Here is a 12,686-nt window from a genome sequence, read left to right as displayed (position 1 = left end):
TCTTGTGCTTTTGCAGGCAGACCAGTAATGATTGTGGTGGAATATATGGAGAATGGATCCCTAGACTCCTTTTTGCGGGTGAGGTATTCTTTTCTGATGGCATTTAAATAAGCTATTCTGAGTTCTAGATTTAAACAATTATCATAAATTAATTTTTGCATAATATTATTCATGGATTTTTTCAATGAAGAATAGCAACGTTTCCTCTGGGGTGCATTTCTCTGATACTGTGAAACATTAGAGTGTTACACAGAGGGGTAAGGGGTGGAGCGTGCACACTTAATAAGATAATTGAGTTCTCCTATAAATCCACTTGCCATATGAAAATATATATACATATATATTTAAAATGAAGAAAGAGATTAAATGAAACTCGGTTGCTGTACACGGCTGTTCATTTTGCTCTATCACTTGTAACTGTTTCCAATGGTATTTTATGCATTATTGTATCTTGCTGTACTCCTCATATTGATATATATTTACTCAATGACTAAAGTTCATATCAGAAAACTGTTGTCCATCAACTTTGTCCCTCTTTAGTTTCACGACTATTCTGAAAAAAAAATAATGAGACTCAGCAAAGACTTGTTAAAAACAAAAATTTGAAAAGCATTCTTGTCAGAAATGGTTTAACCCTAAAAGTGTATTAAAAATCATTTTTATATAGTGATAAAACAACAGAGTTGAGACAGTACGAGGTAATTATATTTTGAAGTATACTTAAGGCATCTTTAATATTTAAAAAGCTGTCATATGCTACAAAAATTTACATTGATATTTTTAAAAACTAAAATAGAGAAAATGATCACTAGAGTAAATTTTAATATTTATCTATCCACAATGACTAGCTATGTTCCTTGCTTACAAAAAAAGGCTGGACTTTTGACACTTGGAATGTGTTACGTTATTTTTCTTCTTCATTTTCATTTGAATAGATATTCCCAAGTATTTTTTCTTCACTTCACTTTTTGCCCCATGTTATTTGGACAAGTGCTGTGTGCATCTCACCTTTCTCTTCTGATCTCATTTTCATTTATTTTTCTTGATTCTGTGCCCTCTTCTTCCAACTGCTCTCATTTTTAGCAGTGATGATATATTTACTCTTGGACTGAACTTGAGGTCCAAATTCAATGCCAGAAGCTGAGTTCAGCAGAATCATCAAGTTATTATAAAGCAATACAATCCATGCAATGCATATTCTTATCCAAGTGTGCTCTTTAAGGCAAAATGAAATTCATAGGTGTTTAGGGCCATGAACTGTTTCATCTTTTCTGTAGCCATTCTCAGAATGTGCTACTGTATAGCAGATTTCATTTCCCCTATAAATGCGCTAAATTATTTTAGAATAATTTATCAGGACTGCCTCTGGTACTTGAAATGCATGTTTACTCATGCATTTCCATTATGTTTATTCATAAAATCATTTTTATCATATACATATCAAAATGACTCATTATCTAATAATGCTTGGGATAGGTATTTGGTATCAACTATTTCCTAGGGCAGATTATAATGGCAAATAAAACAGCAGATACACAATCTACATTGCTGCTGAAAATGAGAGCAAATGACTACCACAGTAAATGGGGAAAGAAATGTTAGCTTCAGATATACTATTTATCCTGTTGATTCATTAATCAATTAAAATATATTACAAAGAATAGATACTATTTTATGTGAAAGATTTGCTTATATAGATCCTACTATATGTATGTAAGTGGAGTATTTCATGATGTATATTTTAAAAATTAGTATTTTTCAGCTCCCATTATGTACCCTGTAGACAAGACACTTCCCATAGTGTCTAGGAAGAATAAATGTTCAATCAGTGGTCACTACCTTTACTACTGTTATAAAGATATTTATATATATTACCCAGCTTTGACTTTTGCTAGCTGTGTGGCCTTGAGAAAGTTATTCTCTGTACATCTGTCTGCTGATCTGTTAAATGGGGATATCAACAGACCTACTGGTTTAATCATTATAAGGATTGAGTTAACTATTGTAAAGTCTATACAATAGCGCCTGGCACATTGTGCTATATAAGTGTATGTAAAATAAGTTTAAAAAAAGTTAATTCTGTCAAGAAATTACTATAGTCCTCATTTTACAGATGAAGGAATTGAGTCTTAGCATTATTAAGTAATTTTCCATAGGCCACAAAAGTTAATGAATTCTAGAACAAGGATTTAAATTCAAAGTGATTCAAAAAGTCATGCTCTCATACTCGCCAATGTCTAGTTTTTTTAAATTGCAACTACTTCTTGTAAGTTCTTTGCCATTTCTCCATGTGGTATTGTGTCTCCTCTGTATCTAGAGTTTCTATTAAAATAAAATTGATATGAATGGGGAAGAAGTCATAGGACCAGCATTGCCCACATTCCCTTCCTTTAATATCTTTACCCTTCTTTGTAACCACATCTCTTCTCTCCCAGAAGTTCAACAGTTTTATAAACTTTATGTCAATAGCAGACACTCAACTCCCCATGACAAGCAGAAATATATAAATATATAGACTCCAAAAATTCTCAAAAGCGACGTCATTTCTCAGACTACTGCTTCAGAATTTGTTAATCGCAGCTTTTGTGAACATAGAAAGGAGGAAGTAGCTAAGTGCAATGCATAGTGGGGGAGCCATCCATGATTCATCAATAGTATTCTGTGCTTACTGGAGGCAGAAAAGCTTTCTCTTTGGCCTCCCACACTATTTGAAAATAACTTCAGTGTGCTATGTTCTTATGAAAGAGTGATGGTACAACTAAGTACAAAATTACAACCAAGTGCCAGTGCCAGTTGCTGCCTGGCTGGCTGTGATATTGCACTGGATACATAAATCTCAGGCTGCATGGGATCCATGTGAACATTCTCCCAGGTATAAATTGGCAGAGGAGGGGGTGGTGATTAAGTATGTGTGTCTGTCCATGTGTGTGCACTTGCATATATGTGATTTGGACTGTATAATCTTTCTCCAACCATACATAGAGATTTCATAAATGCATTTTTGGATCATCATTTTTTGGACCATCATTTTAAGAGCAATATTTGTAAATACAATATTTGTATTTACAATACAAATAAAAATGGTTAAGAAATATCTTAAACCTTTAAGATGTCATATAAGTCAACCACAAAAAATGTATTCCTTTATCTTATTAAGTTCTTTGAATAAGAATTATCATATCACAAAATTCAGTTTTTACTGTTATACTATTACTATGTTACTGCTGGTTTCAGTTCAAGATAATGTACTGTGCACCTGCTGTAGCCTTCTGCTCCCACCTGAAATTCTTTAATGTGATAGAAAAGGTAGGCATATATTTTTTACAAACCACGATCATATTACGTAGGCAAGAAGAGGTGTTGTCCATAGACCAAAGACTGGGAGAAATCACTGAAAGATGAAAAGAAAATAGAATTAGATTGAATAAGGAAAGGCTTTCCTTGTTTTATTTAATAAGGAAAATATGCTCAGGAAAGGATAGTTGGAAGCAGAAGGGAGACTTTCACTCCTTTGAACACCCATTGTAGATGATAAATTATGTAGTCACCTAATGTTTAGGAAAGTAAAGCGCTTCCTTGTTGCTATAATATAGAGACAAGGCTAGTCAGTTGATCAGAGGTCAGATAATGCAGGACTTTACATGCCATATTAAGAAACATATCCCAGCAGTGCTTTCCCCCCCAAAAAATAATAATAAATAAGGAAACATAGGTTTCATTCCATAGCTAGCAGGGACCACTGAAAGGTTTTAAGAAGATAATGGCATGGTCAACTTCACGTGTTTGATCATTGATAACCATAATGATGAGAGTCTGGGGGTGAGTGGAAAGAAATGACTAGAAACAGAGAGACAAGAGGGAGAATATTGTAGCCATCTGGATGAAAGAAGGTGGAAGTCTGAGCTCAGTTCATGGTTGCAGAACTAAAGAGGAGAAGACAGAAACTGGATAGAATAAGTACAATTCTGTAGGACATAATGATTTAATGGATATGAGATATGAGAGGGAAAATGGAGTCAAGTATCACTTACAAATTTCTGGCTTGGTTGGATGAGTGGAAGATGGTGGTACCAACTAAAATGAAGATACAGAGGGAAAACTGGGTGGGCTAGTAGTGCGGAGGAAATGATGAGTTTAGTTTTGGTCATGTTACATTTGAGAAGCCTATGGAACATCCAAGGAAAATGTCCAAGCAGCAATTAGAAATATAAATCTGAAGCTCAGCAGAGAAATCTAGACTAAAGTTAAATATCTGAGAGTCAATAGCATAAAGGCAATTATTAAGCCAAAACCATGATATTTCCTAGGAAAAAAAAGAAATTTTAGGGGCTGGAAGTCTTTATTAGGTAGGATAGTAGGTATAATTACAAATAAGGGGTGAGAGCGCTGTGGTCAGGAAATGGCAGTAATGTGCTAGCATCAGTTCTTACCAGATTGCAAAAGATTGTTAAATATAATAATTTAATTTTGTGAGTTGGTTGTCTTAATAGCTTGAAAGCAGCCACAGTGGGAGTATTTACACCATAAAAATTGGCAAATGCTACAAATAAAGGATTGTTTTTGTTGTTTGTCTTTTCCCTAGAAAGCTGGTTTAGCAGTACACCATTTGATTGATGTTTATGATTTCTGAAGTGGGAAAGTTTCAGGGATGACAATTTCCAGGTGTGAACCTGGAATCAGTGGCTAAAGTTATACTCTACACAAATATCTCTAACTAATTAACTAATGTAACGTATAAATGTGTGCTCTCTATGAGTCAGTCACTGTTCCAGTGTCATACTTTGACTAAATGTTTACAACAACACTACGAGATAAACATTATTATCCCCCATTCTAACAATGAGGAAACTGAGGCAAAGACAAGTCAGGTAACTTGCCCAATGTCAAAAAGCTGGTAAATCATTCTCTTTTTTTTCCCACAAATATGTTTTCAGAGACTACATTGGGCCAGGTACTTTTCTAGACTACAAATACAGACATAAGAATAACAGAGAAAAAATCTAATAGGAGGGAAGATAAGGAATTCAACAAAATATATGCTATGTCAGATGGTGTTTTAGTTTGCTGAAGCTGTGGGAAATGCAATATACCAGAAATGGGTTGGCTTTTATAAAGGACATTTATTAAGCTACAAGTTTATAGTTCTAAGACCGTTAAATGTCCAAACTAAGGCATCCAGATAAAGAAGATACTCTGACACAAGAAAGACCGATGCTGTCCCAAACACTTCGGTCAACTGAGAAGGCACATGACTGGCATCTGCTAGTCCTTTGGCTTCTGGTTTCGAACAGCTTTCCCTGGAGCATTTTCTTTCTTCATCTCCAAATGACTCTCTGTATGGGCTCTGAGGTTTTTCCAAAGTGGTTCCCTCTTAAAGGACTCCAGTAAGCAGATTAAGACCCACCTTGAATGAGCAGAGAGATATCTCCATGGAAACCACTTAATCAAAAAGTCCCACCCAGGGTGGGCCACGGTGGCTCAGCAAGCAAGAATGCTTGCCTGCCATGCCAGAGGACCCAAGTTCGATTCCCGATGCCTGCCCATGTATAAAAAAAAAAAAAAAAGTCCCACCCACAACTGGGTGGGTCACATCTTCATGAACACAACTTAATGAGAAAGATTCCACCCAAGCAATAGGTTTGCCCCCAATAGTGTTGATTAGGATTGAAAGAACGTGGCTTCTCTGGGGTAGACAACAGTCCCAAACCAGGACAGATATTATCATTGCTATAAAAAAATGAAATAAATCAGGAGAAGTGGAGGTGGGTGGAGAGATGGAGAATGGACTTCAATATTAAATTGAGTGGACACAGAAGGTCTCACTGAAAAATGTCTGTACACCAATTTACACGTGTTCTTAATCTTAATCCACATTCCTGTGGGTGTGAACCCACTGTAAAGCAGACCCCTTGAAGATGTTATTTTTAATTATGATGTGCCCCCAATTGAATGAGTGTTTCTTAGTCCATATTACTGGAGGCCTTATAAAAAGAAGAAACTGAAGGCTTGGAGTTGGAGAAGACCACAGGGAGAACCCAGAGGTCAGCAGATACTGGAAGAACAGATGGAAAGAGAGGATATCTTCAGGCAAAGGGAGGCAGAAATACAAACCAAGGAGTCCCAGGGATTGCTTTCAATAAGCACTAGAATAACAAAATCTGGGAAAAAATAAACCTTGCCAATACCTTGATGTTAGACATCTTCTAGCCTCAAATCCATGAGCAAATAAATTTCCATTGTTTAAGTGAATGCATTGTGTAGTATTTGTTAAGGTAACCTTAACTATGAAAGTGGCATTTGTATAAAGATCAGCAGAAGATGAGGGAGCAAACCAAGTGGATACCTGAGGAAAATATTCCAGGGAGTAAGAATACCAAGTGCCAATGCCCTGAGGTGGGAGCATTCTCTGTCTGTAGAACTGTAATTTAGTCTGTATGCTCAAAGACTATAAACTTGTTTTTCCTAGGACAGTGCCAAGGCATGCCTACTGTCTCCCCCTAACAGTTCCCTATTACTCTAAAAATACTGGAGTTTGGATAATAAAGTAGTATATGGTCACCCTGTCATTATGACTAGAGCTGAGTGAGTAAGGGGAAGTGGCAGTGATAGAAAATGAGCTCAGAGAAATCCTGGAGGCAGAGAGGGGCCCTCAGATCTTGGCAATGGTTCTTGACCTTGGATTCATTTTATAATCATTTGTAAAGCTTTTAACAATCCCAAATTCCAGGCTGTAACCCAGACAAATTTAATCATTATCTTTTGGTGTAAGACACATGCATCAAAAGTTGTTAAAAGCTCTCCAGGTGAGTCCAATGTGCAGCCAAGTTGGAAAACCATTGAAGTGGGCCTTTGTAATGATTTTGACTTTTCTCTAAGTAGGATGGGAATTTTGGATAATAGTCTTTAAAGTAGAGATATGACATAATCTAACTATATTTTCAAAGGATCATTTTGGTGTTCTATTGGGAAGAGATTGCAGAGAGCATAGATGGATGCAGGAAAAGTAGAAGGTCCTTGCAAAAATCCAGGAAAAGGATGATAATAGCTTAGACATGGATGTGTTCTAGTTTGCTAGCTGCTGAATACAATGTGCCAGAAATGGAATGGCTTTCAAAAGGGGGAATTTAATGAGTTGCTAGTTTACAGTTCTAAGGCCGAGAAAATGTCCCAACTAGAACAAGTCTATAGAAATGTCCAATCAAAGGCATCCAGGGAAAGATACTTTGGTTCAAGAAGGCCGATGAAGTTCAGGGTTTCTCTCTCAAATGAGAAGGCACATGATGAACACAGTCAGGGTTTCTCTCTTGGCTGGAAGGGCACATGGCGAATACAGCGTCATCTGCTAGCTTTCTCTCCTGGCTTCCAGTTTCATGAAGCTCCCCGGGAGGCATTTTCCTTCTTCATCTGCTAAGGTCGCTGGCTAGTGGACTCTCCACTTCGTGGTGCTGCAGCATTTTCTGCTCTCTCTGAATCTCTTTCTCCAAAATGTTTCCTCTTTTATGGGACTCCAGTAAACCAATCAAGACCCACTCAAATGGGTGGAGACATGTCATCCCCTAATCCAGTTTAACAACTATTCTTCACTAAATCACATCATCCAGTGAGATGATCTGATTACAGTTGCAAACATACAGTATTGAATAGAGATTATTCTACCTTTACGAAATGATATTTTGATTAAAACATGGCTTTTCTAGGGGGCATGCTTCCTTTCAAACCAGCACAGATAGTTACACAGAGTTGATAGGAAATGGCCAGATTGCATGATGTATTTTCGAAGTAGAACCTGTTTTGAATTAGTTAAATTGGGTTTGAAATTTGAGTCCAAGTGGAGGTCAGGTGCAACACAGTAAGAAATCTAGGCCATAAAGCATGAGAAAAGATAAATTTTTACTCCAGGTGCCAGAGACAGAGGGGTTCTATGAGGGGTTGAACTACCCTATTGGCGAGGGTAGCTGAACCAGTAGGTGGGAAGCACACAAGCAGAGCAAGAGTAACCCGTGGCTTGCACATTTATTGTGGTCCAGAAGTGGAGGTTAGTAAATGTGTTATTTTGGAGGCTTTATGAATCCCCAAAAGATATTCTTAATTATTCCTGTGGATGTGGACCCATGGTAAGCAGGATCAACTTAAGATGTGATTCACCTCATTCAGGGGGGTCTTAATTCTCTTACTGGAATCCTTTACAAGAGGATGAAATTCACAGAAGATGCAGAGAGAAAGACAAAGAGAAAGAAACAGAAGCTGAGAGAGAAAGCCACAGAAGGAGCAGCCAGAAGCTGAAAGCAAAGAATCCCAGAGAGAGGGGAGAGGCCAGCAGATGGATGCCACCATGGGCCTTGCCATGTGACAGAGAAGTCTTAGATCACTGCTACCTGTCTTCAGTCTTCATGGAGAAAGCATTGCCTGCTGATACCTTAATTTGGACAATTTCATGGTCTCAGAACTGTAAGCATGTAAGTTAATAAATTCCCATTGTAAAAGTCAACCTGTTTTATGGTATCTGCATTTCAGTATCGTTAGCAAACTAAAACAGATTTCCCACAGGAGTCAAGGATTGGTTAGTTTAAAGCAAGCATGCACATGTAAAAAGATGAAGGTATTGTGTGGGTCTGAATACCTATGGAGATGTTTAGCTTCTCAGCTGGAACCAACTGTGGGTTTGGGGTGAGGCATGTGGGTGGTGGCCGCAGTTTTGAATTTGGAATATGGGGAAATTTATCCCCCAGGAATGAAAAGCTGCTTATTAACTAGGCCAGAGATCAGTGTTGAGGCAAGTGGCTTAGCCAAAGCAATATGAGGCAGCACACACAAAAAAATTTGATTTTCTAGCACAGCCATGTAGGATTATTTTATGGGTTGGATAAAAGGTTCAAGTGAAAGAGATTCAAGGATGACTCAGCCACAAAGAGAAGTCAATAATAGAGATTGCTGTTTTGTAGGATTATTATGAATATTAGAGTAGGAAATGGTTAATAGACATAAAACTCATAGAATAATGCCTGCTACTTAGTAAAGATCCCATGATGTTATCTGTTATTATTATAGTACATTTCAGAAGATATCAACAAAACTTTTAAAATTGTTTTTCTGTTATTTCCTGGCCTATTTTTTCACTGGCTAAAAAAAGCTTTAATGTTCACCATTTGTTAAAAATCTTATTAGATATGCCTCAGGAATATGGGTATTTAAATAATACATATATGTGGATATCAGCATTTCAAAAGCAATGAGTCATTTAAAGAAATTCCTTGAATAAATCCAAAGCCAAATATTAATTTAAAAAATTAAAGGGATCATTTAAATATTTATGTACTAAAATTATAAATCTAGTAAAGATGACATTTTCCCTTATGCTAGTTATATATTAATAATGAAAACTAGATTTTATTAGGCACATTTTCTTGTAAAGTGCGAACTTAATCTACATCATATTTATTTTATATTGGTCAGTGAAAATAAAGTGAAGTTGCACTTTTTTCACCAATAAGTCATTTTAAACCATAAAAGTTATAGTTGACTCCCATTCTCTTAATTACATTTTTTCACAGAAAACTATTTGAAACTTCACATAAGAAAATGCTACTATTTATCACATATGAGCCCGCTTAATGCCATATACTATTCTAAAAATAATGTGATGCTAAATGTGCAGATATATGAAAGCATAGTTACTAGGAACCAAAATATAATGGCTGAACTTTTTTTTAAATTAGGAGTTAGAGCATCAACTTCCAGTAGCATAATGTTATCCCTTTAAACAGTTTTTAAATTTTTTAAAATTATTTTTTCGTTTTTTATTAGAGAAGCTGTAGATTTACAAAAAATCATGAATAAAATACAGATCTCCCACATACTACCCTATTATTAACACCTTGCCTAATTGTGGTATATTTGCTGCAATTGATTTAAAAATATGTTTATAACTGTATTATTAACTATAGTCCATGGTATATGAACCTAGGGTTCACTGTTATATTTTCTACAGTGATATGGATACATATTTTTAAATTTTTATTCAAGTTAAATATATACAACCTAAAATTTTCTCTTTTAACCACATTTAAATATATATTTCAGTGCTGTTAATTACATTGACAGTGTTGTTCTATCATCACCATGATCTGTTACCCTTTTCCATCATCCCAAATAGAAATTCTGCACAATGTAAACATTCCCCATTCCCTACCCCCACCACAGCCCTGGTAAACTGTATTCTAGTTTCAGACTTTATGAATTTGCTTACTATAATTATTTCAATATTTGCCTTTCTTTATCTGGTTCATTTCACTCAACATAATGCCCTTGATTTCATCCAAACTGTCACTTGTTATAACTTCATTCCTTTTTATAGTTGAATAATATTTCATGTGTGTATACACCACAGTTTATCAATTCATTTGTTGATGAACACTTTTGTTGATTCCATCTTTTAGCCAATTGTGACTAATGCTGCTATGAACATCAGTGTGCAAATATCTGCTTGAGTCAGTACTTTCAATTCTTTGGTATACATATCTACAGGTGGGATTGTTAGGTCATATGATAATTCTATATTTAGCTTTCTGAGGAACCATCAAACTCTCTTCCACAGTGGCTACACCATTCTACATTACTTACAGCAATGAATAAGTGTTCCCATTTCTCCACATGCTCTCTAACACTTGTAATTTTCCATTTTTTTTGAAGTAACCATTCTAATGAGTATGAAATAGTATCTCATTATGGTTTTGATTTGCATTCCCCTAATGGCTAATGTTGTTGAATATATTTTCATGTGCTTTTTGGCCATTCATATAACTAATTTGAAGAAATATCTACTTAAGTATTTTTCCCATTTTGTATTTGGGTTGTTTGGCTTTTTACTGTTATTAAACCCTAATCAGATACATTGATTTCCAAATGTTTTCTCCCATTGTATAGGTTGTCATTTTGCATTGATGATAAAGTCTGTCGGGGCATAAAAGTTTTTTTTTTATTTTGATGAGCTCATATCTATTTTTTCTCTTGTTGCTTGTAGTGTGTGTGTAAAGTCTAAGAAACCATTGCCTATACATGGTCCCAAAGATGCTTCCATATGTATTTCTCCAGGAGCTTTATAGTTCTAGTTCTTATGTTTAGGGCTGTTATCCATTTTGAGTTAATTTTTGTATATGATGCAAGGGGGTCCCACCCTCTTTCTTTTGCATATGGAAATCCAATTTCCCCAGCCCCGTTTGTTAAAAAGAGATTCTTCTTTCCCCATTGAGTGGAATTGGCACCCTTGTCAAAAATCAGTTGGCCATAAATGTGAGGATTGATTTTGGAGCTCTCAGTTCAATGCTATGGGTCTTTATATCTGCTGTCCTTGTGCCAGAACCATGCTGTTTTGATTACCATGACTTTATAATAACTTTTACGATAAATAAATGTAAGTCCAACGTCATCCTTTGTTTTCAAGATGGCTGTGGCCTTTCAGGGCCCTTTACTTCTCCATATGAATTTGATGATGGCCTTTTCCATTTTTGCAAAGAAGGCTGTTGGAATTTTCATTGAGATTGCATTAAATCTGTAGATCACTTTGGAATAATTCACATCTTAAAAGTATTTTATCTTCTAATCCATGAACACAGAGTGTCCTTCCATTATGCAGGTCTTCTTTGAATTCTTTTAGCAGTGTTTTGTAGTTTTCTTTGTACAATTCCTTACATCCTTAGTTAGATTTATTCCTGGATATTTAATTCTTTAGTTGTTATTATAAATAGAATTTTTTCCTTGATTTCTTCTTCAGATTGTTCATTATGAGTAAATAAAACACTACTGGTTTTCAGGTATTGAGCTTATACCCTGACATTTTGCTAAATTCATTTCTTAGCTATAGGAGCTATGTTTTGTATTTTTCAGAATTTTCTGCATATAGAATCATGCCAAGTGAAAATAGGGAAAGTATGACTTCTTCCTTTTGAATTTGGATGACTTTTATTTATTTTCCTTGCCTAATGGCTTTGGCTAGAACTTCTAGTACAATGTTGAATGACATTGCATATGGAAATCCAATTTCCCCAGCCCCGACATTGGGCATCCTTGTCTTTTTCCTGATTTTAGAAGGACTGCTTTACAGTCTTTCACCATCGAGTATGATGTTGACTACAGGTTTTTCAGAAATGCCCTTTATCATGGTGAGGAAGTCTCCTTTATTTCCAGCTTTCTAAATGTTTTTATCAAGAAGGGCGCAGATATTGTCTGAGGCCTTTTCTGCATCATTTGAGATGGTCATGTTTTTTGTTATTTTTTTTCCTTTGTTCTTTTAATGTGGTGCGCTACATTAATTGATTTTCTTATGTTGAACCACCCTTGCATACCTGGGATAGATCCCATTCAATCATGGTATATAATTCTTTAAATTGTGCTATTGGATTTGGTTTGCTAGTGTTGTTTTGGTTTTTTAAAGATTTTTGCATCTGTGTTCATAAAGGGTACTGGCCTGTAGTTTTCTTTTTCTTTTCTTGTAGTATCTTTATCTGGCTTGCTATGAGGGTGGTGTTGGCCTCATAGAATGAGTTAGGGAGTGCTCCCTCCTCTCTAATATTTTAGAAGAGTTTGAGCAGGGTTGGAATGCTTGATAAAATTTCTCTATGAAGCCATGAACTCCCATGTTTTTCTCTGTTGGGAGGTTTTGGATTACCTATTCTATTTCTTTACTAGTT

At 35.7% G+C, this 12,686-nt stretch overlaps 1 protein-coding gene across 1 annotated transcript in view; it reads left to right on the top strand.

Annotated features, from left to right (window-relative positions):
• Positions 1-12,686, top strand: part of EPHA6 (EPH receptor A6) — a 951,964-nt gene that overhangs the window by 785,975 nt on the left and 153,303 nt on the right. Inside the window, 1 exon segment of the mRNA XM_077118650.1 lies at positions 17-78. Coding sequence (XP_076974765.1) covers positions 17-78 — 62 coding nt within the window.

This window comes from Tamandua tetradactyla, chromosome 10, assembly GCF_023851605.1.
Source record: "Tamandua tetradactyla isolate mTamTet1 chromosome 10, mTamTet1.pri, whole genome shotgun sequence".
Taxonomy (NCBI): Eukaryota; Metazoa; Chordata; class Mammalia; order Pilosa; family Myrmecophagidae; genus Tamandua; species Tamandua tetradactyla.
The sequence above is the reverse complement of the archived record's forward strand: the minus strand, read 5'-3'. Positions and strand labels throughout refer to the sequence as shown.